Source organism: Neofelis nebulosa, chromosome 16 (genome assembly GCF_028018385.1).
Source record: "Neofelis nebulosa isolate mNeoNeb1 chromosome 16, mNeoNeb1.pri, whole genome shotgun sequence".
Classification (NCBI taxonomy): domain Eukaryota; kingdom Metazoa; phylum Chordata; class Mammalia; order Carnivora; family Felidae; genus Neofelis; species Neofelis nebulosa.
The window spans coordinates 5,837,577-5,862,510 of NC_080797.1; the positions used below are offsets into that span (position 1 = coordinate 5,837,577).

At 50.5% G+C, this 24,934-nt stretch overlaps 1 protein-coding gene across 1 annotated transcript in view; it reads left to right on the top strand.

Annotated features, from left to right (window-relative positions):
• Nucleotides 1-24,934, top strand: part of DNAH9 (dynein axonemal heavy chain 9) — a 337,407-nt gene that overhangs the window by 110,332 nt on the left and 202,141 nt on the right. The window contains exons 27-31 of the mRNA XM_058704720.1: nucleotides 1,677-1,833; nucleotides 7,468-7,572; nucleotides 17,592-17,749; nucleotides 21,185-21,323; nucleotides 23,048-23,335. Coding sequence (XP_058560703.1) covers nucleotides 1,677-1,833; nucleotides 7,468-7,572; nucleotides 17,592-17,749; nucleotides 21,185-21,323; nucleotides 23,048-23,335 — 847 coding nt within the window. The remainder of the gene's footprint in view (nucleotides 1-1,676; nucleotides 1,834-7,467; nucleotides 7,573-17,591; nucleotides 17,750-21,184; nucleotides 21,324-23,047; nucleotides 23,336-24,934) is intronic.

Below are 24,934 nucleotides of genomic sequence, written 5' to 3' on the forward strand. Positions count from 1 at the left end.
TATACCAGTTTGCATTCCCACCAATAGTGAAAGAGGGTTTCCCTTTCTCCGCATCCTTGCCAACATCTGTTGTTGCCTGAGTTGTTAACGTGAGCCGTTCTGACAGGTGTGAGGGGTGTCTCATTGTGTTTGATTTGTATTTCCCTGATGATGAGTGACGTTGAGCATTTTCTCATGTGTCTGTTGACCATCTGGATATTTTCTTTGGAAAAGTGTCTGTTCACGTCTTCTTCCCATTTCTTCACTGGATTGTTTGTCTTTTGGGTGCGGAGTTTGGTAAGTTCTTGATAGATTTTGGATACCAACCCTTTATCCAATATGTCATTTGCACATATTTTCTCCCATTCTATTGGTTGCCTTTCGTTTTGATGATTGTTTCCTTCGCCGTGCAGAAGCTTTTTATCTTGATGAGGTCCCAATAGTTCATTTTTGCCTTTATTTCCCTTGCCTCTGGAGACATGTCAAATAAGTTGCTGTAATGTAAGTCTGTTTTAGAAAGTACCAGAAGCAAGCCTAATGCTTGTTTTTATTTTATTATCATTAGGAAAGATAGTCAAAGGAGGATTAAACAGAATGGAATGACTGATGGCTTCATTCAAGAATTTGTTTCATAAATAATTATTTAGGGTCTCTATGTGGCCAGAGCCGTTTCTGGAGATGAAACCACGAGTAGGACATGGCCCCACCTTCACGTGTCTTTTGAAGGTTGTATGAACGACGTGTGTGGTATATGTTGGACGCTGACATGCAGGACAGTGGGGGAGGACCTCAGCTGAGGGACATGTACTCGCTCCCCCCAGTGCTGAGGGGTCTGGGGATACTTAGCCGGGGAGCTAATGTCAAATATGAGCCCCAAGGGATGAGTGGCCACCACTAGGCTACTAACGACGATGTTGAGGAAGGACACGACTCAGGTAGACTGGAAGGGCGGGGGGCTGGGTGGGGGAAGGAGAGAGGGACGAGCACAGTCCTCGTGTGTCTGAGTGTCCTCATCCATTTGAGCTGCTATAACAAAATACAATACACCGGGGGGCTTATAAACAACAGAAATTCATTCCTCACAGTTCCGGAAGCCGGCAGGTCCCAGGTCAAGGCACCGGCATGGTCACGTTCTTGTCTGGGGCCCTTTTCTGGCTCCTAGCAGGTATCTCGTCACTGTGGGCTCACCTGGTGGCGGAAGGGACGAGGGATCCCTCTGAAGCCTCTTTTATAAGGCTGCTAATCTCATTCCTGAGGCTCCTCCTTCACGAGCTAATCGCCTGCTGAAGGCCCCACCTCCCAATACCGTAGTCTTGGGGGGTTAGGATTTTAGTGTAGGAGCTGGGGAGGTGGGGCACACAAACCTTCGAGACAGAGCACGAGCAAGTGACAACAGCTGTACGTGAAGGCACCTTAGAGTGTTGGGGCCGAAGGAGACACGAGAAATGGGCAATGAGCTAGAAAACGGAGCAGGGGCAAGCTCAGGGAGGGAGAATCACGATCAGAGGATTCTTCAGAGAGTGCTCCCCACAGCACTGTGGATGGCAGTGGAGGCTCTGGCTTTCCTTTTATGGAAGCTGTCGGCCGCTATGTTCCAGAGCCTCAGCTCTAGCTCCCTAGGACCCAGCAGGGCCCAAGCCGTGGGCCGGGCCACCTGGGGCCCTGAGAATGACCGACACGCTCCCATGTTTTGACAGATGCTACATCACCCTCACTCAGTCTCTGCACCTGACCATGAGCGGAGCTCCGGCAGGACCCGCGGGCACAGGCAAGACGGAGACCACCAAGGACCTGGGCCGAGCACTGGGCGTCATGGTGTACGTGTTCAACTGCTCAGAGCAGATGGACTACAAGGTAAGGCCCGGCTGGGCGGGGGTGCCTGGGGACCGGGGAGGGGGGGGGGGGGCAGGCCACACTGGGGACCAGGCTCATTATGCCACCCTGGCCCGGCTCAGAGGCCCGGCCCTGGAGGGTTCTGCTGGCTGCATCCCAGGAGACCTGAGGATCTCTGACCCCTGGAGCTTGTTGACCTCTCCATAAGCCGATCGGCTTCCACCAATGAACTTTGCAGCCGTAGGTGGGTGATTTCATGTGGGGCTCTTCATTTGGTGACCCGTACAATGGAGAAGCTGAACATATATCTGAAGACTTAAGTTCACTGTTTGACCTAGAACCACAGAAAAGCTCACAAGGGGCTACCGTAAAATCTTCACATAAAAGTCGTACTTGTGCTTTTGTGGAAAAGTGGACATTTCCTCAGAATTTCTACAAGGGCAGGTGTGACTTCTTTTTTTTTTTTTTTTCATTTTATTTTATTTTTATGTTTTTATTTGATTTTTGAAAGAGAGAGAGAGAGAGAGAGAGTGTGAGTGCAAGCAGGGGAGGGGCAGAGAGAGAGGAAGACACAGAATCCGAAGCAGGTTCCAGGCTCTGAGCCATCAGCACAGAGCCCGATGCGGGACTCGAACCCACAGACCGTGAGATCATGACCTGAGCCAAAGTCGGACACTTAACTGACTGAGCCCCCCGGGTGCCCCGGGCAGGTGTGACTTCTGAAGTCAGACTCAATTAACCTCCACTCCTAATCAACGATTCGATGCTCACAACGGACAAATGCAAGGGTAATGGTCTTCACTCAGGCGCTCAGCATCGTCTTCTCAAATATATTCCAAGTCCTGTGTCATAGAGAAAAGCAAGAGAAAACGACAGGCTTATAGGTCACTTCTTAGGTAGAAATATTCTGCTTACAACCAGATTTCCTATAGATGCTCTTTATAAAAAAAAATGGAATAAGATTCTCACTTTTTCATTATTTTTATTTTCTTTTCCTGTATTATTTTTGTAAACCGTCTTACGTCCCTTTTGCAACAGGATGGCACGTAAATAAATTTATAGCGAGGGAAAAAATAAAACAATTGCATTAAGTAGATTAAATATTTATACATAGAAATCACGGTATGATGGGTACAAAGTAAATTTAATTTAAAAATAATTTTAGAGACTTCAAGGGAACATATAGAACTCCAAACAAGATTCATCAGCTGTAACTTTAATAATTTCTCTCGTACATAAAATTTTGCTGTGCAAAGAGTTGCAGCAGCCAAAAAGCACCATGTTTTTTTTTCCCCGGGAAGCAAACAAAATGAGGATTCAGACCCCAAAACAGCTGTCTTCCCCATATTTTACTGGGTCTAAATTTTAGCATGATTGCTCTTACTGCTGGACACATTGCAGTGATAGTTCTCTTTAAGCCAGGCTGAAAGAAGAAAGGTTTTCTATTTCTTTTTTTAAATTGTTTTTTCTAACGTTTATTTTTGAGAGAGAGATAGAGTGTGAGTGGGAGGGGGCAGAGAGAGAGGGAGACACAGAATCCGAAGCAGGCTCCAGGCTCCGAGCTGTCAGCACAGAGCTCGACGTGGGGCTCGAACCCACGAACCGTGAGATTGTGACCTGAGCTGAAGTCAGACACTTAAGCCAACTGAGCCACCAGGCGTCCCCCAAAGTTTTTTTCTTCTATTCAAACAAACTCAACCTTTAAGAATTATTTTAAGTTTCTAGATTGTTCTCTAGTTGAGCAAAGGCAGCATTGCCACCCAAGAGGATATTTCATTTAGATGTGGAAGACCTGGTGAATTTTGATTGAAGAAAATCAAAATATCTTCAAAGTTATGCCTGACATGTCAAGCAGGAATAGAGGAGTTCACCCCATGGGCCAGGGGTCACTGAGGCCATCTTACCCAATTCTTCCAACACTTATTACTGAACTCTGACCCCAGCAATTCCTCTGAGAGTACAGGATGAGAGGAGGGGTCTATCCATCGTTTGTCTGGACTGTGCAAAGCTCTGGTCAAGTCTAGCCTAGATCGGAGGAAGCACTGATTGGAAGAAGAACGATGGGTATGGCCGTAGTGAAACACACTAGAAGGATAGCGGTCCCTTCCTAGGCACCAAATGTCCTTTGTAACCAACGGCGTCACTGCACTGTTTGCAAACCTCCTCTTCCCTTTGTTGTCCAGTCCTTGAGAATTATTTTCATCACAAAGCACCTCTCCAGCAATCAATTTATTGAGTATCGCCATTGCTCAGCAAGCATTGTGCATCATGAGAAGATGGATGGATGGATGGATGGACACATAGATGATATAAATAGACATAGGTGAGAGATGAGAAAGAGAGAGAGATGAGAGCATGAGGGATAGGTGATAGATAAATGATGGATAGATCCAGAGACAGACAGACAAAGTATAACCCAGTCTACCTGGAAAGACAAGAAAGATACGTGAAATAATTAGGGGAGATGCCAAAGAGCACGTAGAATGTGTGTTTTAAGAACTCTAATCCCTGGACGACTTCAGAGACAGGGAAGAGTACAGGGCACGCTGGTCGGGAACATCCTGGAGGATGTGAGACCGAAGGCTGTTTAAGGTTTGGGTGTTGCCAAACAGGGCATGTGCCATTTTAACACCGCCTAGCCTATGAAAACATCAAGTGTAAAGACATGACCAAGTTCTCTGTGCATCCCATTCTTCCCCCACTCCTTGCTCTGACGTCTCCCCTGACCTGTCCTCACAGGGCATGGCTCGGATGATGGAGAAGATGGAACGGGGGTCAGGAAGAGCCTTCTGGCCCTTCCCCAGATGTCATTCCAAAGGGTCATTCATGAAACTCACAACAACTCTGTATCTCCAGAGAAAAGCTAGCAATAAATACGGAGTAGCAGCCGAGTGCCTGAGAGGGAACAGAAGATAGGAGAGAGGGGTTCAACAAGAAGCCGAGGCGGGGGGACATAAAGCCAAAGAGAGAACATGACCCTGAAGTGGTGGCCATCAGGAAGACCCTGCAGGCTTCAGAAATCAAGGTGGGGCATGATGAAAACGGATGGCATCTGAGGATGACTCCTGGGTAGCAGGACAAGTGGAGGCAGGACGGGACTGGAAGGAGGAGAATTTTTTGCTGAGAAACTTGCAGTTGTTCAAACCAGGGATGGTCAGCAGTCAGACATCAGGGTAGCATAAGTGGAAAAGAAAAAAGGAGAGACTTCAAAGAATGGAATGATACCTAGTGAACGTGGGGAGGGGTGGGTGGTGAAACGGGGTGGGGTTGGGGTAAAGAGGAGAGATGGGCTGTAGTCGGGGACCCCCACAATTCCCCTTGCCTTCTCAATGCCACACAGAGGCACTGGGTCATAGGGCAGACGCAACAACAGTGTGGAAAGGCAAAGTTACTGCTCCCCTCTCTTTAGTTCTGGTTGAAAAACCCATAAGCCTGGCCACGTTTTCTGGAAAACATCACGGCATTAATGCTAAGACATTCTTTATTTTCTGGCCACGGTACTTACCCCCTTGATCTCAATTCAAAGATGCTATTGCTGAAGCAGCAAATGTAGTTTTTTAAAAAAAATTTTTAATGTTTCTTTATTTTTGAGAGAGAGAGAGAGAGAGAGAGCACAAGCAGGGGAGGAGCAGAGAGAGAGGGAGACACAGAATCCGAAGCAGGCTCCAGGCTCTGGGCCATCAGCACAGAGCCCGATGCAGGGCTCAAACCCATGAACCGTGAGATCATGACCTGAGCCGAAGTCGGACGCTTAACCGACTGAGCCACCCAGGCTCCCCTTCTTCCCTCCTTTTCGAAGGCTGCCTCACATCCAGCCTAGCTTATGTGATATTAGGCTGGTTCTCCTAAAACGTTGATTTAACCATGCTTTGCTCCAAAATTCCACGGCCCCTTAGAATAATTCAAGGCTTTCCCTAACCATGGCCTCCTTTTGTGATTCAACTTTCTTTTTTTTTTTTTTTAAGTCTGTTTGAGAGAGAGCGCATGGGAGGGGCAGAGAGAGAGGGAGAGAGCGAGAACCCTAAGCAGGCTCCACACTGCTCGTGCAGAGCCCGATGCAGGCCTCGAACTCGCGAACCGTGAGATCGTGACCAAAGCAGAAACCAAGAGTCAGACGGGACACCCACCTGACAGAGCTACCCAGGCTCCCTTGTAATTCAGTTTCCCAGCCAAGATGGCACCTTTATTTTTCTCTAGACATATCATGATTTTGGTCATCCTTTGACCATAATAATTACTTCTAGAAAGCGCTTGGCCCTTCCTTACTTTACCCTCTTCCATTCTGCCTACACGGATGCTAATAAGAGCATTCCCAGGGTATGAAGATCCCATATGGGCTCTGTGAGATACCAACACTTCAGGTCTCCTGACTTCCCTTCTTCTCTTTTGTCCACCACACTCCATGTTTCCCAGCGTGCATCCCGAGAAAACCAGGGTCTCCCATGAGGAAAACAAAAAATCCTGCTCATAAAACAGACACTGACCGAATTTCATTGTGCAGGACTTCTCAGTGCTCCCCTTAAAATCCTAACATCTGTTGTAAATTGGCAACAGAGGGTTACAGAATGTGGCGTTTCCTAAACTTGATCGACCCAAACGCCTTGGCTTCAGGGAGCGTCTCCCAGATGCGGACATTCCATGAAATAAACTTGGGCGAAAGAGGTCGTGATGCCGTCTGAAATTTACCTCTTTCGGCCAAACGGATCTCTGGAGAGTGCGCTGACCCGCTCCTCTGAACAATGAAACGTCTGTGTCTTCTGTCCATCGGAACCACTGCTCACATGGCAATTTACCCGCTTTGGCTGTATGATTTCTGTCCACAACCTAACTGGAACTAACAGTCCAGTTAGTCCTCTGACAGTCCTTAGAGGAACTGAGCCCTTCAGTGACTAGTGTGCAAGCTGTGCTCAGAGCTGACGGTCAGCGAGTGCTGGCTATGGGGGAAGCGAGGGGGACTTGGCCACTGTTTGCATTTTCCCAGGGCTTTGGTGATGTCTCCTTGACAGTGGCCTTGAGAGTGTCTCCCTGTAACCTCCCCCTTTGTGTTGCTTCCTGGTTTACTGGTTCACACTGAACGCCCAGGAGGTTTTTATTTTCAGGACAGATGATAGGCCATCTTCCCTTTGAAATTCTTTTCTTGCTCTCATTTGAAAAGATTTACCTGCCACTCAATTTTCTATAGATCTTATCACGTCCCCCGTCTGTCCCCAGCTTCCTATCACTCTGGGAAGCCTGGATGTTTGGGCACGGATCTCAAGATACAGATAGAAACTTTTTTTATCAGTGTGTGCCAAAGGCGGAGTGGAAGGCTTTTTTTGTCTGTATGGTGCAAAAAAAAAAATAATAATAATAATAATATTTTATTCATTTCCTGGGATTTTGAAAGCTCCAGAATCAACAGTAACACAAGCCTGATGACATTTTGAAGGGATTTGGGTCCAAGTGTCTTGAAAAGGTTCTATTTGATCCCGTGACTTACATTGGCACCCATAGCCGTCAAAAACGTAATTGCCCTTGAAACTTTAATATGAGTTTCAAACCAGCGGTCATTAGGGGACTGGAAGTATCTATAACAAAAAGGATGGAAACTGACTTAGATGTGTAATGATGAACCCAGCGCTGATAGTGATTTAATCTTTGTACGTTTCATTGCAGTCTTGTGGCAACATCTACAAAGGCCTCGCTCAGACCGGTGCCTGGGGCTGTTTTGATGAGTTTAATCGAATCTCTGTGGAGGTCTTATCAGTGGTGGCGGTGCAGGTATGGGGGTCGGAAGTAGGTGGGAGGCCATGGGCTTGTTGCCAGCACGGTGAAAGTCGACATCTTCTTGCTTTCAACCCTGCTTGTCCACTTCCGTGTCCCCTTCCCCCCTTGCATTTCACGTCCCTTCCTTCCTCTGCCCTCTAAGACAGACGCTCGTGCAGGATATGGGCGTCCTGTGGGTCCCTACCAAGGTGAGTCCATTTATTGGCCATGGGACTCCATTTCCTTCTCTGTAACATGTCCCCTCTGCTTCACGGGGGCGAGGAGAGGAGCGAACAAGGTGGCGGAGCCCGGCTCTTTGGAAAGGCCATGGACTTTGGGAATGTCTTCCATTTTGTCACTGAGTCTGAGCACGCTGCTCCGGCTCCCTTGGCCCAATTCACCTCATTGTATCTAAAGCAAGGATCACAGGATGAATGTTGTTGACGGAAGGAAGTCACGTTTGGGGCAGATTCATGTAAGCTGCCACTTGTCTTTCGAATTATCCAGAAAACACTCATTCAACACCTATGGCATAGTAAGTGCTACGCTCAAAACTAGGGTGAAGGGTCCCTGGTTGAGTAGGACGCGATCCCTAACTTTAAAACGACTTTAGTTCTTGAGGGGGACATGAGCATTCTTCAGTGTTCTAGAACACAATATGGGGCAAGACTGCTAGGCCCTTCCTCTCTCCCTGCCTCCCTCCATTCCTTCCTTTCTATCTCCCTTCCTTCCCTTCCCTTCTTCCGTGTTTGTTTATTTATTTTGAGAGAGGGAAATAGAGAGTGAGCAGGGATAGGGCAGAGAGCAAGGGACAGAGAGAGTGAATCCCAAGCAGGCCTTGCACTGTCAGTGCAGAGCCTGATGCAGGGATCGAACTCCTGAACCATGAGATCATGACCTGAGCCAAAACCAAGAGTTAGACGCTCAACTAACTGAGCCACCTAGGCAGCCCAGACACATTATTTTTAAGCCAGGCCTTAAAAAAGGTGGAGATGATGTGGATGAGAGAAAGGGTCTTCTAAGCAGAGGAAGTGGGCAGACAGAGGGGGAGAGGGAGGGGGAAAATGAGCAAACTGATGTTGAAAGTCTGTCCTGTACCAGGTACTTTTCACATATCCTCACATCTGTACAAGGTGTACAAGGATGGGTACGTACACACACACACACACACGGGGTAGGGAGAGAAACCAAAGATCAGCAGAGAAAAGTAACTGGTCCCAGGGCACACTCTTGGCAGGTGGCGAGGTTAGGACTTGAACCCAGCACCCCCACCCACACTGCCCAGGTGCAGGTCTAGACACAGATATCTGTCAGACACAAGGGATAAAATGCTAGAGAAGAAAATGAGGCTTGAGAGGCAGGTTCGAACCAGACAGCGGACGGGCTTAATTAAATGCCATGATGTGTACTGTCTTCAGCAGGCAACGGGGAGCCCCTGGAGGTTTCTGGAAAAGAAATTGCCCTCTGCCTGGCAGTGGTTTTAAGGAGGGGCTGAGCAGGAGGAAGATCAGCGGCTGTGAAGTCAGTGGTCTCTCCTGGGGGTCCCGATTGGAGCTGGGGCCTCAGTGGGAGCCCCCCGGCCTTCCCCATGGCCTCCCGGTCACCCCAGCAAAGCATAGCCTTTGCTGACACCTGCTCTGGGCTCCTTCCTGTAAGCCGGGTGCCCCTGTTTCCTGCTGGGGATGCTTGTGGTTTCATAACCCACCCCCTCCCCCCACCTCTATTGCCTCCGCCAGGCAAGGCCAGCGTAAGGGTGCTGCGTGGTGGAGAATGTTGGGTGGCGATGGCACTAGGGGCTGGCAGGACGGGTGCTCCCAGCTTGTGCCTGGAGTCCATACGGTCCAACCATTTACCTTTCCCCCTACCGGTGGCTTTTATTTCCAGAGTGGCGTGTATACAGTACAGGGAAAGAGAAACAGAGCTCTGAAGGACTCTCTTTCCTTCGGGTCCAAACAGAGGGACAAGAAAGAAGTGTAGCTTGACTGCCAGTTTTCCGAGGACAGGGGCAGCGGAAGGGAGGCGGGAGGCGCTGCAGACAGAGGGTGGTCCTCGCTGGGGAAGCTGCCTGAACCAGCCTCCTGACTCCCTGCTCCGCGTGCCCCGGCAGGAGCCAGCCTCCGCCCCCGTCACCTCCTCCTCCAGCATGCTGACCCCACGCAACATGCTGTCCCCGTCCAAGCAGGCTGGACTCGGAGCTGGGGGCAGGATCGCAGCCACCACGAGGTGGAACAGCAGTGGAGCTCACACCGCCAGCTGATTCCAAGCCCCCCGCCCCGGCCACTTTATCCCCGGTTGCCGCTGGGAGCCATAAGTGGTCAGGGGGCTCCGCAGGGTCCCTTCACTTCCCCCACGCCTCCCAAGGTCATCCGGTCTTCCAGCCCTTGATTTTGACAGCCAGTTTGGTGCTCCCATTCATGGGCTCCTGCAAGTTGCAAAACCGAGGGCTCTTCTTCTGTCCCCAGTGCTGATCCCTTTCCTTAGGACCGTTGGATTCCGTAGGAGTTAGTAGGAGCAATGAGTCGAGTGGCCGGCCAGAGCACTCTCTTGGCCTGAAAGCCCTTGACTAGCTTGGGTCGCGGGAGCCGATGGTGTGTGTTTCCAGGCTGCTGCCCCGGTGGCTTGAGGTCAGCTGTGGCACCTGGTGAGTGCCACAGACCAGGGGCATTTGGTTTTCCTGGCGAGCTGCTGCTTCAACACTTACCAGCACGCCTCTGCTTTGGAAGAATGCACGTCAGGGCCGCCAGATTTTTTTTTTAATTTTAAAGAGCAGCTGAAAGTCCAGATTTTTATGTAAAAACATCTCTAGATTTCTTGGGGCGCCCGGGTGACTCAGTCGGTTCAGCGTCCGACTTCGGCTCAGGTCACGATCTCGCGGTCTGTGGGTTCGAGCCCCGCGTCGGGTTGTGCGCTGACAGCCCGGAGCCTGCTTCGGATTTGTGTCTCCTTCTCTCTCTCTCTCTCTCTCTCTCTCTCTCTCTCTCTCTCTCTCTGCCCCTCCCCCGCTCATGCTCTGTCTCTCAAAAATGAATAATGTTAAAAAACATTTTTTTTTAAACATCTCCAGGCTTCTCAAAGTTGTCAACTCACCCAATTAAAAAACAAAACAAAACAAAACAAAAAACCAAACACACAAAAACCAAAACCTGAGCCGGACCAAGAAAGCACGGTGCTGGCTGCATTCACCTTGCCGACTTAGAGCCAAGTTTATGCCCCTTCACGGCCTGTGTGAATTTCAGGATAGAAGATAGAGTGACACGAATAAAATCAGGCTTTCTCAGAGTACTAAATCTCGGCCTGCAGTGGGTTCTGAGAATTGGGACGGAAGTCTAAGCTGTTCCCTGCCCTGGTGGCCGTTGGGATCCAGGACTGTCATTATAATATGTGCCTGGGGCTTTTCTCCTTAGGCTGCCTACTGCAGATAACGGGCAGCTCGCGTATCACCGGGGTTTTTATCTCCTTGCCTGCCATCGTCTGTTCATTCTACCTAGGTGGTGCCCACCTCCCTCCTCTCTGCTTGTCTTACTCCCTGTACCCTCTCTCCTGGCTGCTGGCCCCAGACCGCAGAGGGCCTCTCTCGTGCTCTCCAGCCCGGCTGCCTGGCTGTGACTGCCCTCACTTGAGTAGTTACACCCGTGGTGTCCCAGCTCAGCACTGGGGGGCTTCCAGAGGGCCATCTCGCCGTGTCCCTCCGAGAAGCCCAGGGGAAGAGCCAACAGGAAGGCAGTGAGAGCCAGACCGGGGTCAGCCCAGAGCTCATCTCGCGTTCCAGAGATGCTGTGAGCAGCCCCGTGTGCAGCTGGGATTTGAAAAGAAACAGGTTCTTGTGGGGTGGGGTGACCCGGGCAAGGGGCGGGGAAGTGGTTGTGAGCGTGGGTCACGTTTGAAACCGCACAGCCGGTATTCAGCCCCGGTTCTGCCACTTAACTAAGCTGTGTGCTTTGGGGCAAGTCCACGTCTCAAGCTCTCCGTCTGTAAAGAGGGTTAATAACAGTACCTGCCAGATGCAGTTGTAATAATTATTAAGTGAGTTAATATGTGTAAGAGCCCTTGAAGCCCTACGGATAGGAGGCGTGCGACAAATATCAGTCACTGTGACGGTGCTGATTATGGTGGTGGCCATGATGTTGGTGATCACTATCGTCGTTGCCTGAACACGGCCGGAAATGGGTTGAAGGGAAGAAGAAGGCAGGGGGATACAGAGCAGGGAAAGAGGGTCCATGCCCAGGTCTATCCAGTCTCCCGGACACTCTTCACTCCTTCTCAGCTGGCCCAGCCTCAGGCTCTCTTCCCAAACTTAGCGTCCCAACTGGTGAGGCAAAACCCAAGAGCCGTGGTCCCCGGGGTGCAATGGATGAACACTGCGAATTCACCTGATCCTGAAACTGCCCGACAGGATGTCCTAGGAGGTTCACCAAGATCAGTTCCTTTTTGCTTCTGGAATTAAATGAAATGAGTTCCACCCGGAATTCCCGGGTGCTTTCACACTGCAGTCTAGGAACACACCCCGTGGGAGAGACGGTTCTCAAGAAAGTGGTCTGACAACAGCCTGGGCAGAATTGGAGGCTGTACCACTTAAAATCATACACCCGTCCAAGGGGAAAATTGCACTTAATTATTGACACTGTCATCTAGGCTGGCATATTGGTTCAGAAGCCGCACCAGCTGGGACAGTCCTCCTCCACCCTCCCCGCCCCTCCCCTCGGCTCCTTGCCTGCCTGTCTGTGCTCTTCTAGTAACTTCCACAAAAGCGCGTGTGCGTCAGTGTTCTCGTAGGCGGGTATTTTCCTGTTTCTGTCCGATGGGTCAAGCAGAATTACATACCCAACGGGGAAAGAGTGTGGCATTTCCAAGAGCAATTACTCTGCTGTTTTAAAAAACGTAGAAAATACTACTTTTTTTTTTTTTCCTTCGGAATTTTGCTAATGCTGTTGCAGTCAGCTCGCCGGGCCTCGGGTTATCCGGGCCCAGGGACAAGTGTCACCAGGGCGCACTCCACTGCCCTCTCCCTCCAGCCTCCTGTCCCCTCGGTGCCCCCTGGCCAGGCATTTCCACCATGCCCCTTCCTTCCCTGGGGTACAGGAATGCTGAGCCGAGGCAGGAAGTGGCTAGAAGCAGCAGATCGGTTGGCAAGGTCTTGGGAGGTCACCAGAGCAGTGCTCCACGGACTCAGGGCGCCAAACAAATGCTAGAGTCTCAGAACCAAGGGAGCCCCCCACCTGCCACCTTTGATAGAGGAGCTTAAGGTCTAAGGTGCAAACGCAGAAATATTTTTTTAAAAAAAACGTGAAACCTGGTGAGTGGGTTGCACTTGCCGAAGGCAGCACCCTCCAATCCGCCTTTGCAGAGGGAAGCATGGAGTGAGCCGGGCAGGATTTTAATAACGCATGGCATTTGGGGGCAAAGTGTGGACTGCAGAATGGACCACTTCCCTAGAATGTGAGGGGCAAAGGAGAAAGAGCTGGCAGGTTTTATGTAGCTTAGGGCTAGCCCGTGACCTCCTTAAAACATATCACCTGCGGGGAAGGTGGCCTGACTTTTCTACTTCATGAGTGTGTCCGATACAAGGCCCCAGCGGGAGGATGTAGGGGCAGAACCCTCCGTGATTACCAGCTTCCAGTCTTGGAAGGGAAAGACCTCATTTTTAAGGTGTCCCATCAGGCCCCCACGGTCAGGCAAACACACATGGCTTGTACAGAATACAGGATTGCTCATCTGCAGTCAGGGCCACCACGACCTAGAGGGGTAAAGTCTACCCACACATCTAAAGCATAAGTCGGTTGGGGCACCTGGATGGCTCAGTCAGTTGAGCGTCTGACTTCGGCTCAGGTCGTGATCTCACGGTTCATGGGTTTGAGCCCCGCGTCGGGCTCTGTGCTGACAGCTCGGAGCCTGGAGCCTGCTTCGGATTCTGTGTCTCCCTCTCTCTCTGCCCCTCCCCTGCTCGCATTCCGTCTCTCTCTGTCTCTCAAAAATAAACGTTCAAAAAAAAAAAAGCATAAGGCAGAAAGCAAGCTCCAGGAGAGAGGGATGATTAAAGGCTGTAGAGGCTGGAAGACAAAGTGAGCTCGTCTGGTTGAGGGCCAGTGGGGACTCTTGAAATTGGTAGGGGGCAGTTGGGTCCAGTGGCAGGGACACTTAATTGGCCAGCAGCACCTGTTTCCCTTGGGAACTTACTAGAAACGCAGACTCAGACCCACCGTTGACCTGCTGTAACATAATCTGCATTTCCACGAGATCTCCAGGGGTTCGTACCCACCATAACCTTGGAGATCTGCTTCTCTGACTCCGTATCCTGTACCCTGGCTACACCGTAGAACTGCCTGGGCAATTCTGAAAAATAGGAATGTGCAAATGCGTAGTCTCTGTGCCCAAAGATTCTGGTTTCATTGGTCTGGGGCAAGACCTAAGCATCACCTAAGCATCGAGTCTTTTTTTTGGGAACTTTCTGTGTGGTTCTTCTGTCCAGCAAGCTTCGAGAACCGGAGTGGAGAGGGAGATGGGCAGGCGAGGGGAACGTCTTGAGGGCTGTGGAGTGTGGGTGCATCTCAAGACCCACAGGTTCGAGCCCCACTGGCCCAGGTTAGCAGGCTGCAGGGACACGTCCTCCCCACGGCAGGAGGGAGTGAGGAGCGGGTGCACTGAGGGGGGAGGGGCAGCTCTGACAGGGACACCTGGGCAGTGGCAGGGATGAGCCGAAACCCAAGATTTGCCTGGACTGCTGTGGTTCTCGAATTTGAGCATATATCCAGATCACCTGGAGGCCTTATTCATCAGCTGGACCCCACCCCAGCATTTCTGATTGGCTCAAACTGGGGTGGGGCCAAGAATTTGCATGGGAATTTGGTAGGCCCCGGGGACACGAGCTGTGGCATGGTGGACAAGTCACTTACACCTCCTTGCCCTCAGTTTCCTCACTGGTAAAATGTTTGATTTTGCGGATCATGGTTTTCCCAACTTTGGCAAATGTCAAAGGCCTCCATGTCTTGAGGCCGGATAATTCTAGCAAACGGCCCCCCCCCCGCCCCGCCCAGCCCCCTAGTTGTGACAACAAAAAAGTCTCCAGCCATGGCCAGATGTCCCCTGGGGAGGGTGGGGGGCACAGGTGCAAAATGATTCCCCCCCACCCCCATTTGAGACCACTCATTTCGACATAGCTCTCCATGTTTGTTTTCTTTGGTGAGTGACAAATACAGCTTTTCTTACTCGGTGGAAACGTGTGTTGGAATTATTATTTCCAGAACAGAACAAAATTCCTCTGAAAGCTATGTATTTGATGAGGAGCCGTATGGGGCTGGCACGGTGTCCTTCTAGTAAGAGGCTGTTTGAGAAAGTGGCTATTAAGTGTATGTGCTTTGTCACCAAATTGCCTGGTTGGTAACTTGGGGTGCCCTGAGGTGCCCCACTTACCAACTGTTAGACACCTGACAAGTTTCTTTTTTTTTTTTCCTTGTGAAGTTTTATTTTTTAACCAATTTTAGACTTCTAGAAAAGTTGCAGAAATCGTGTAGAGGCCCCACGTGTCCCTCCCCCACCTCCCGAAACTCAGCATCTTGCGTATCTGTAGTACAGGTTCTTAACTGTTTCTGGCTGTTTCCTCATCTATAAAACGAGGATCTGCCCCCATCTCGTGCAGCCATGACGAGGACTTAACGGGATAACTCGCGTAAAATACCCAGAAAAGCGCCCGGTGCCTTCCAAGCGCTCAGAAAACGTCAGTTATTATTTTGTGGTTGTTCTGCGTGGCTTTAAAATCTTTGAAAGCGGTTAAGTTTTTAGTGGAGAAACGGACCCCCCATGAGTGAGGAGTGTACCTGACCTACAGGTGCACAGTCTATGCCTGCCTGTGTGTGCACCCCCACCTGGCTGGGCCCGGGGTTTAATCCGTATGATCCCAGCCCACCTGCTTGCCCCTGCCCGCCCCCCCCCCCACCTCCCCCGACATCCTGAAGGACCTCTGGACTCTATCGGGGCCTCCTGGACCCTGACCACTGCATTCCAAGGCTCATCCCGCGGGCCTTGGTTGTTCCTAAGAAGATGAGAAAGTGCCAGGCAGGCAGTCTCCCGTCCTGTCCAGCGTGAGCCCAGATAACAGAGCCTGCCACCAGCACTGATGCCCCAGCTTTAACTGCAGCCTTGAATCGGCTCGCCCCTTAGGACGGTGACTGTCCAGTGTATTTTATGGGGAGGACCGGGGCCAGAGAGAGCCCAGCCTTCACCACCCACGTAAGCCGCAGGGTGGCCAGGAGGCCGGAGGTCGTGTGCAAGGCTGTGGAGACCACCTCTGCCGCAAAGGCATCGACATTCCCTTCGCAGAAGAGAAGTTTCGGTCTCAAACTAATTGCCGTGAGCTCAAATGCGTGTGGCCTTCCGGGCCTCGCTTTGGGGAAGGAGCTGAATCCTAATTACGGAACTGTCACATGTTCCGGTGAGTGCCCGTTCTTCCAGACACTGGAGAGAGCCTTGTTCCGCCATACACGGTCCGGTGGTTTCGTGTCTTTCCCCTTATTTAGGCTCCAGCTGTCTCTTTCATAAATGCTCGAGCTCGCTCTCTCTCTCTCTCCCTCTCTCCCTCTCTCCCTCTCTCCCTCTCCCTCCCAAACACACACACATACCTGCAGCCCAGTCTCCACAGAACTCTTGGCTATTCCAAACACCCCGAACGCGGCTGACAGGACAGGAGTTCATTCAAAACCTTGCACTGGTCCCCCCGGCTTTTGGGTTTTGCTTTCGGGAGCCCCGACAAGCTGGAACTACCCAAGAGACATTCCGAGGGGCCCACCTGAACAAGTGCGCCCCTCCTGCCTTCCCGCCTTCCGTCACTGATCATCTTTGCAAGTGCTCTTTCCAAGGCACCGGGTGTGAAAATGGTGATCTCCTTTCTGTCTCTCCTCCCGGTGCTATAAGAATGATCTAGAATATAGAGCCAGCCAGCTCAAGCTTTAGCTTATATCCCCACCATTTAAGGAAAGTCTCCTCTTTTTAGAAAGGCACGAATAGCCCCGGGGATGTAGCTCCAGCCTCGCTTTGGTTCTGGGGCTCCCTCCACTCCCCACCATCTGCAGGGCACTCCGTCCCTGAAGGGGTGAGCTGTGTTCATGCCATCGGTTCTAGAGATGCAGCCTGAGGAGGTAAACCAGGCTGAGGACCACGACTGCGGTGACGATGGTCACCTTAACAGTTTCCGTGTTAGCTGCTAGACTTTTAAAAAAGAAAAAAAACTTTTATAAGTTTATTTTGAGAGAGACAGAGAGCAAGGGAGGGGAAGCCAGAGAGGGAGAGGAGAATCCCAATCGGGCTCCACGCTGTCAGTGCAGAGCCCGACGCGGGGCTTGAGCCCACAGACCGTGAGATCATGACCTGAGCGGAAACCCAGGGTCAGATGCTCAACCGACAGAGCCACACAGGCGCCCCGTTGACTGCTGCTTTTAAGCGTTTTCTGGATGCCACTCTCTTCAGGGGCTTTATTTCATTTAAATAAAGAACAAGCCCAGCCGGTAGGTACCAGTGCCCTCTCGATCACGCAGCGGCCACGAGCCCAGGCTCCAGAATCCACTCGCCTGGCTTCATTCTGGGTGCCACCGCCTTGGAGCGATGTCAGGTTGGGCAGACTGTTCCACTGCTCAGTGCTTGTGTTTCATCATCGAGAGACGGGGCTGGTGGCAGTAAAGTGCCCCGGCTCCCCGCCGGCAGAGGATCGTGGTGAAAAGCAAATGAATGAACACGGAAGTGCTCAGAACAACGCCTGGCCAGAGATCAGTGCTAGTGCATTTCCAGGGTAACTACAGGGAGGGTTAAACACCTGCTTGCTGTTCACTCTCAGCCGCTGTGTTGTAAATACAGAAACAGGCGGCCAGATTTCTTTTAGACAGGCACCCCGCGCCCACCAGCGGAGGGTCCAGGGTGCCTGTCCTTCCATGAAGGGGGCCAGGGAGCAGGTGTCCGTGTTGGGTATGGTCATGCTTCCCAGCCCTAGCTACCACTCCGCCCCTGGGACACACGGCAGAGGTACCTTTCTCCGTTGACTCGTTCCCCAGGTAAAAAGCATCCAGGATGCGATCCGAGACAAGAAGCAGCGGTTCAGCTTCCTCGGGGAGGAGATCAGCCTGAATCCCTCCGTGGGGATCTTCATCACCATGAACCCGGGCTACGCCGGCCGCACGGAGCTGCCGGAGAATCTCAAGGCTCTGTTCAGGTGAGCGTCCGCTCTGCCCCACACGAGGGCCCCCGGAGAGAAGCGTCTCCTGGTTTTTTCCACTGAAAATGTAGGGCGTGTATATTAGAAGACATTTGGAACATGTAAAAAAGCTTACAAAACTACCTTTAGGGGTGCCTGCGTGGCTCAATTGGTTAAGCATCTGACTCTTTGTTTCGGCTCAGGTGGTTCTGTGGGTTCAAACCCCACGTCGGGCTCTGCGTTGACAGTGTGGAACCTGCTTGGGATTCTCTCTCCCTCTCTCTCCCTTTCTCTCTGCCCCTCCTGCGTGCGTGTGCACATTCTCTCTCTCTCTCTCTCTCTCTCTCTCTCTCTCTCTCTCTCTCTCAAAATAAACTTTAAAAAAAATGAAAAAAAAAAAAACCTTTAATGCTACCATCAGTAAAATTATTTTTTGCTTAGCTGTATTTAAAATATGTGCATTTAAAAATTTTTTTAATGTTTATTTTCGAGACAGGGGGAGACACAGCATGAGCAGGGGAGGGGCAGAGAGAGACAGAGAGAGGGAGACGCAGAATCCGAAGCAGACTCCAGGCTCTGAGCTGTCAGCACAGAGCCCGACGGCAGGGCTCGAACTCACTGACTGCGAGATCATGACCTGAGCCGAAGTCAGACGCTCAACCAACTGAGCCACCCAGGCGCCCCAAAATATGCATATTTTAAAGTCATGGACTTGTCCACACACGGTTTCTTTTTATAAATTTAAATTTTTTTCATGTTTTATTTTATTTTTGAGAGCGAGTGAGCAGGGGAGGGACAGAGAGAGGAGACACAGAATCCGAAGCAGGCTCCAGGCTCTGAGCTGTCAGCACAGAGCCCCACATGGGGCTCGAACTCACGAACCGTGAGATCATGACCTGAGCTGAAGTCTGACGCTTAACTGACTGAGTCACCCAGGCGCCCACCCCCCCACAGTTTCATACTGTTTTGTTTTTTCGTTTCATACTCGATCATAATCCTATCATAAATAACCTCTTCTGTTAGATGGTTTTAAGAAACCTCCTTTCGTGACTACGCGTTATTCTATCAAGTGTGTGGTCCACAGCGTAATTAAGTAACCCTCCATATTTAAACATTAGGACTGTGTCTAGCACTTAAGACAAATTTATGCATAATGCTGTGATGTCCACCTATGTACCTCAGTCTTTTTTTCTGTATGCGTGATGATTTTCTTTGGCTAAGCTTCCCAGAAGTAGAATCACAGAGCTAACTGGGGAGGCACGTTTTTCAGGCTCCTGATGACAAATGGCTTTCTAGAAAGAGCAGTGCCGACTTACACTCCTGGTAGCGATGTGTGAGAACACGTATCTTTTCTTTCACCTTGGCCGCCACCAGTGGATATTGTCATGTGTTTAAATCTTCTTTATTGTGATAAGAAAACGCAAATGCATTTTCTAGAAGGGGCTGGGGTCTCCATTCTTTTTCTCGGGAAAGCAAAGTCAGCCCAACAAAATAAAGAGGCCTCCCGGCTTCTGATTTTCTGCCTACTGGACTGTTCCTAATGGAACATCACCAGGCCTGAACGGATGGCACAGAATAGGTTTGTTGCTTGTTTGCAGCAAGTTATGTGTTAAATGCACTTGGGTTGCAAACAGTAATGGAGGTGGGTTGCCACCCTGGTCAGGACTACTCTACGTTTCTTTTTCCCTGAGTGTAAAGGCAACATTTATCTATAGAAGAAAATTGGGGGTGGCGGGGGGCGGAGAAAATATTTATAGAAACAATAAATACAGGGACACCTGGGTGGCTCAGTCGGTTGAACATCCTGCTCTTGGTTTTGGCTCAGGTCATGATCTCACGGTGCGTGAGTTCGAGCCCCACGTTGGGCTCTGTGCTGATGGTGTGGAGCCTGCTTGGGATTCTCTCTCTTCTTATCTCTCTGCCCCTCCCCTGTTCTCTCTTTCTCTCTCTCAAATTAAATAAATAAAAACTTAAAAAATAAGCGATAAATACAAACATCTGCTTTTACGCCTCGTTTTCAAAAAGCCCTGTGAGGAAGACACTATTCGTGCCCCCCTTGTTCAGGGAGAAAACAGAGTCCGCAAAGGCCCAGGGTAGTAATCATGATCACCAGGGTTAGCCAGCAGCCCAAGGAGCAAGCCACAGAACTGGGGTTCTAACCCAGTCTGTCTGATTCCAGAACCTCGGCCCTCCCCATCTGAATGCTTTCATGCAGAGATCGTGTGACCCTTTGGCATTCCTCCTTCTGACCTTGAGTGGGCAGAGTATATTCCTTTTTTGAACTTGGGATAAGACCCTGTACAAGTTGGTATCCTGCCTTCGTTAATTAATATTTTCCTGTGTCAGGGACGCCTGGGTGGCTTAGTCAGTTAAGCATCAGACTTCAGCTCAGGCATAATCTTCTGGTTCGTGGGTTCGAGCCCCACTTCAGGCTCTGTGCTGACAGCTCAGAGCCTGGAGCCTGCTTCGGATTCTGTGTCTCCCTCTCTCTTTGCCCTTCCCCCACTCACGCTCTGTCTGTCTCTCTCAAAAATAAATAAACATTAAAAAAATTTTTTCCCTTACCATTAAATAGTTTTCCTTCTATAGCATTATTTTCCACGGCCGTGTTGCATGCTATTGTATGGATGCATGTTTAACCTTATTTCAGGTTGCAAAATATTTCAGGTTGAGAATCTGAATGCCATGAAAAATAATTTAAAGGAAAAATTTTCTTGAGCTATATGTTAGTGAAAGTCTTATATCCGCGTGGGGAAAATGCGATTAAAGAACTGTAAATGACCTTAGGCTCCTGGTATATACCTAATAAATTAACTTGAAAAATAAGTGATTTTGCAATCAAATGTTTCTAGAGCCAGGCAGGAAAAAAAATCAAAGTAAATCCTTACAGAAAGACAAAAAATTCCCCTATATACATTTTGTGGCAAGATGGGGTTAATGGGTATTTACTTGAGACCTTGGCAATAGATACTTACATTTGTATGCACATAAGTACAGAATAGGCCTCGAGCGTCTAGGCTTGGAGGAGACGCACGTCTTAAAAATGAGATATAGATTCTTGTAGACCCCAGGAGAGACCCGATTCTTCAACCGGAGTCCCTAATCTATTATAGGAAAAACTAATCTAATAAATTACTAATTACCAAAGCTTTACTAATCTGTGCCTGTGGAAGGCTCACTGGACCCAGGTTACAACATGAGCTGTAGCCCCGATCCTGTCCCCACCTGCTACTATCACCCATCACCTTGGACAAGACAACTCACGTCCCATATCCTTCATCACTTCATCCCTAAGTTGGAAGTCTTAGACGAAACCATTGCTAAGGGCCAAGTGTTTATCCTCACAGATGCCTCTGTCTGTGATCGCAGCCAGTGTCTGTTGTCTTACCAACACCGCCCCCCTTCAGCCATGGTTAGGAAAACTATCTTGGCCCTCTGCCCCCTTGTTCACAGGCCTTGCGCGATGGTGGTTCCAGACTTCGAGTTGATCTGTGAGATCATGCTGGTGGCAGAAGGATTCATTGAAGCACGGGCGTTAGCCAGAAAGTTCATCACCCTTTATCGGTTGTGCAAAGAGCTGCTCTCTAAACAGGTACTCTCTCTAGTGACGCTGGACCACCAGTCACGTGTGATTGCCCCACCTCTGGATGGGGCTCGGGGCCGATGTCATAGGGAAACGTTAGAGCCTTCTGTCAATGCGCCCACAAGCATAGTACGAGTTCTGCACACTTCCACAACAAAGATTCGTATTCATTTTCTTAGCATTAAAAAAAAAATCTTATTCGGCCCCCAAACTTATTTTTTTTCACAGACTACTTAGCACCTCATCGACCACCCGTGTCCCGTGGGAAACACCTCAGTGGCCAACGAAACTCCCTTGGAGGGAACGGTCTCTACCCAGAGGGACACGAGATGGGGGAGAGGGTTGAGGAGATAGTCATCGAATCCCATGTACCTCACCACTTGTCCTTAAATGTGGCTGCTGCCTAGGGCAGGCCCCCAGACAGGAATAGCACCTTAAAACATGCCGAAGGGGGCGCCTGGGTGGCTCATTTGGTTAAGTCTCTGACTCTTGGTTTCTGCTCAGGTCATGATCTCCCAGTTTTGTGGGTTTGAGCCCCATGTCAGGCTCTGTGCTGACCGCTCAGAGCCTGGAGATTGCTTGGCATTCTCTCTCTCCCTCTCTCCCTGCCCCACCCCCACTCGTGCCGTCTCTATCTCAAAATAAATAAACTTAAAAAAAAAAATGCCGAAGGGGGCACCCGAGTGGTTCAGTCAGTTAAGTGTCCAACTCTTGATCTCAGCTTGGGTCTTGATCTCAGGGTCGTGAGTTCAGGTCCCATGTTGGGCTCTGCACGGGATGTGACGGAGAATCTCTTGGTGGCCGGGACAGCCAGTCAGGCTTCCTTGGGCTGTTCCCACTGAGTGTCTCCTCCGTCCGGGGCTCACAGGGACCATTTTTGCTGCCACAGCACGGGGAACACCCGGCCCTGTGAAATCTGTCCAAGGTGGATTTCTTTAAAAACGTCTCCTATTGCCTCATGCTTCCCAGCCCCCTTGGTGATTGCATTCTTTCCGTAGATTCCCCACCACCACTAACGTCCAGGCCAGCGGCCGACATTCACAACTCCACCCTGAGCCTCTCTTGTGACCTCCAAACCTTCATATTCACTGGTTTCTGCCCCAGGTCCCCACCCCACCCCAGCCCGCTTCTCCCACATTCCTTGCTTCAGTACGTCACTTGCTTGCTGATTCTGGAACCCTGGGAGTCCTCCTCGGCATTTTCGTCTTCCACAGCCCTGCACCTAACCACGGACGAGCTGTTGTTCGTTGGCTGCTCTGGCCCTCTCTCAAATTCATCTCGTTTTCTTTCTGCCACCTTCAATCCAAGCCCCCCTGTCTCTTGCTTAAACTCTTGGAATTTCCTTTCTACTGGTTGCTACCAGTGGCTGTTTTCAGTTGCTTTCCTCAGAGAGTTTGGAGGCCTCCAAGGTGTAGAGCTTGTGAGCTCAGCCTCCGCCATATCTAAGCCAACATGGCTGCCTCCCGGATACCCTTCAGCTCTCTGAATGTACAAGGAGAAGCCAGGTGGGTCGGGAAGTGGTTCTGTTTGGTTTCTCCGACCCCCAGCCCCCGGGATGCTCTGGGTCTGCTTTGTCATCACCCATGACCCTGATGTTCCGTGTCATTGGTCTTGCCCTGTGCCTCTGCCTTGGCCTCGGAAGTGACCCGCTGGTAATTGTGTGGACGCCAGCACGGGCACGTGGCGCTCTGCATCCCAGCGACTCTGGCCTGACCTGTGCCGCCTTCCCTCAGGACCACTATGACTGGGGCCTGCGGGCCATCAAGTCGGTGCTGGTGGTGGCGGGATCCCTGAAGCGAGGAGACCCTGACCGCCCCGAGGACCAGGTCCTGATGCGCTCCCTCAGAGACTTCAACATCCCCAAGATCGTGACCGATGATGTGCCAGTGTTCATGGGCCTGATTGGGGACCTCTTTCCTGCCCTGGATGTCCCTCGGAGGAGAGACCTCAACTTCGAAGCCTTGGTTCGGAAGGCCGTAGTGGAGCTGAAGCTCCAGGCCGAGGACAACTTTGTGCTCAAGGTACACGGGGTTTCTCCCTCCCAAGTTCTTCTTGTCGCTCAACGCTTTTCTTGGATGATGGGTCGTCCTCAATCCAAAGGGTTGCCTTAGATGTACAAATATGTATCTACCCAGTAGGAATTCGTTTCAAGAGCTCTTTACTGGGGCACCCACCGTGCGGAATGTGTGGTGGGGAATGCACGGGAAGGATGGGGCCCCTGCCATCAGAAGGCTCACGATCCGGCAAGAGGAAAATGAGCCGTTCCACCGCTGCTGCACGTGTTATTTTCCCATGAACTACTTCAGACGTGATTTCAGAGCAATGATGAAATTGGAAGTCATGCTGGTTCTTAGGCAGTTTTCGGAGCTTGTGAATGTTCTGAAGTGGTCAGGGGCAAGCTTTCTCACAATTAAAGGAAGAAAAACAAACCCTGAGGGTGGCAGGCAGGATAATGTCTGCAGCCCAGTCCCCAGGATGTACGTTGTGTTACATGGCAAGGGGAGATGAGGGCTGCAGGTGGAATGAAGGCTGCTAACGGGCTGACCTTAAGACGGGAGGATGATCATGGGTTACCTAGGTGGCCCTATATAATCGTGGTGGTCTTTAAGATTTAAGTTTATTTATTTTGAGAGAGAGAGAGATCTCGCACCAGTGGGGGAGGGGCAGAAACAGAGAATCCCAAGCAGGTTCCACGCTGTAGGCACACAACCCGATGCAGAGCTAGAACTCCCCAACCATGAGATTGTGATCTGAGCTGAAACCAAGAGTCGGACACTTGACCAACTGGACTACCCAAGTGCCCCATGACGGTGGTCGTTGTAAGTGAAACAGGGACACAGGAGGACGTGTGTCCAGGTAACTCCATAGCTAAAATTCCACCAGCCATTACTGACTTTGAAGGTGGAGGAGGGGGCCATGCACCAGGAAATGCGGGAGGCGTCTAGATGCTGGAAAAGGCAAGGAATGGATGCTCCCATAGAAGGCCCCAGAAGGGACAGGCCCTGTCAACACCTTGTTGCCCCACTTTGTGAGACCCACTTTGGACTTCTGACCACCTAAGCTGTGAGATAATGACTTTGGGTTGTTTCAAGCCAATACTTTTGTGGTAATTTGTTAGAGCAGCAACAGAAAATGAGTCTGCTTACCAGTACGTATAGAGTTTCAGGGAAAAAAATCTGAAACTTCAGGGGAAGTATAATAGGTTTCGAGGCCTTTGGAGCCATGGTGGTTTCTACTATTTTCTGGAGGATGCTCAGGACAGGTGAAGACATTTCTCTCCTTGCATTAAAACAGTGGATTAAAGAGAAAGGCTCTGTCTAGAACAGATCTTTAATCATGATTAAAATGGTCTTTATTAGAAGTGAGTGCGCCCATGACCTACCTCTTGGAAAAGGAAGCACACAGGTACCCCAGTTGGGGCACCCGGCTGGCCCAGTCTGTGGAGCCTGGAACTCCTGATCACAGGGTTGCAAGTTCGAGCCCCACACTGGGCATAGAGACTACTTTTTAAAAATCCTATGAAAAAAAAATAGGGGCACCTGGCTGGCTCAGTCAGAGGAGCGTGTGACTCTTGATCTTGAGGTCGGGAGTTCGAGCCTCATGTTGGGTGTAGAAATTTC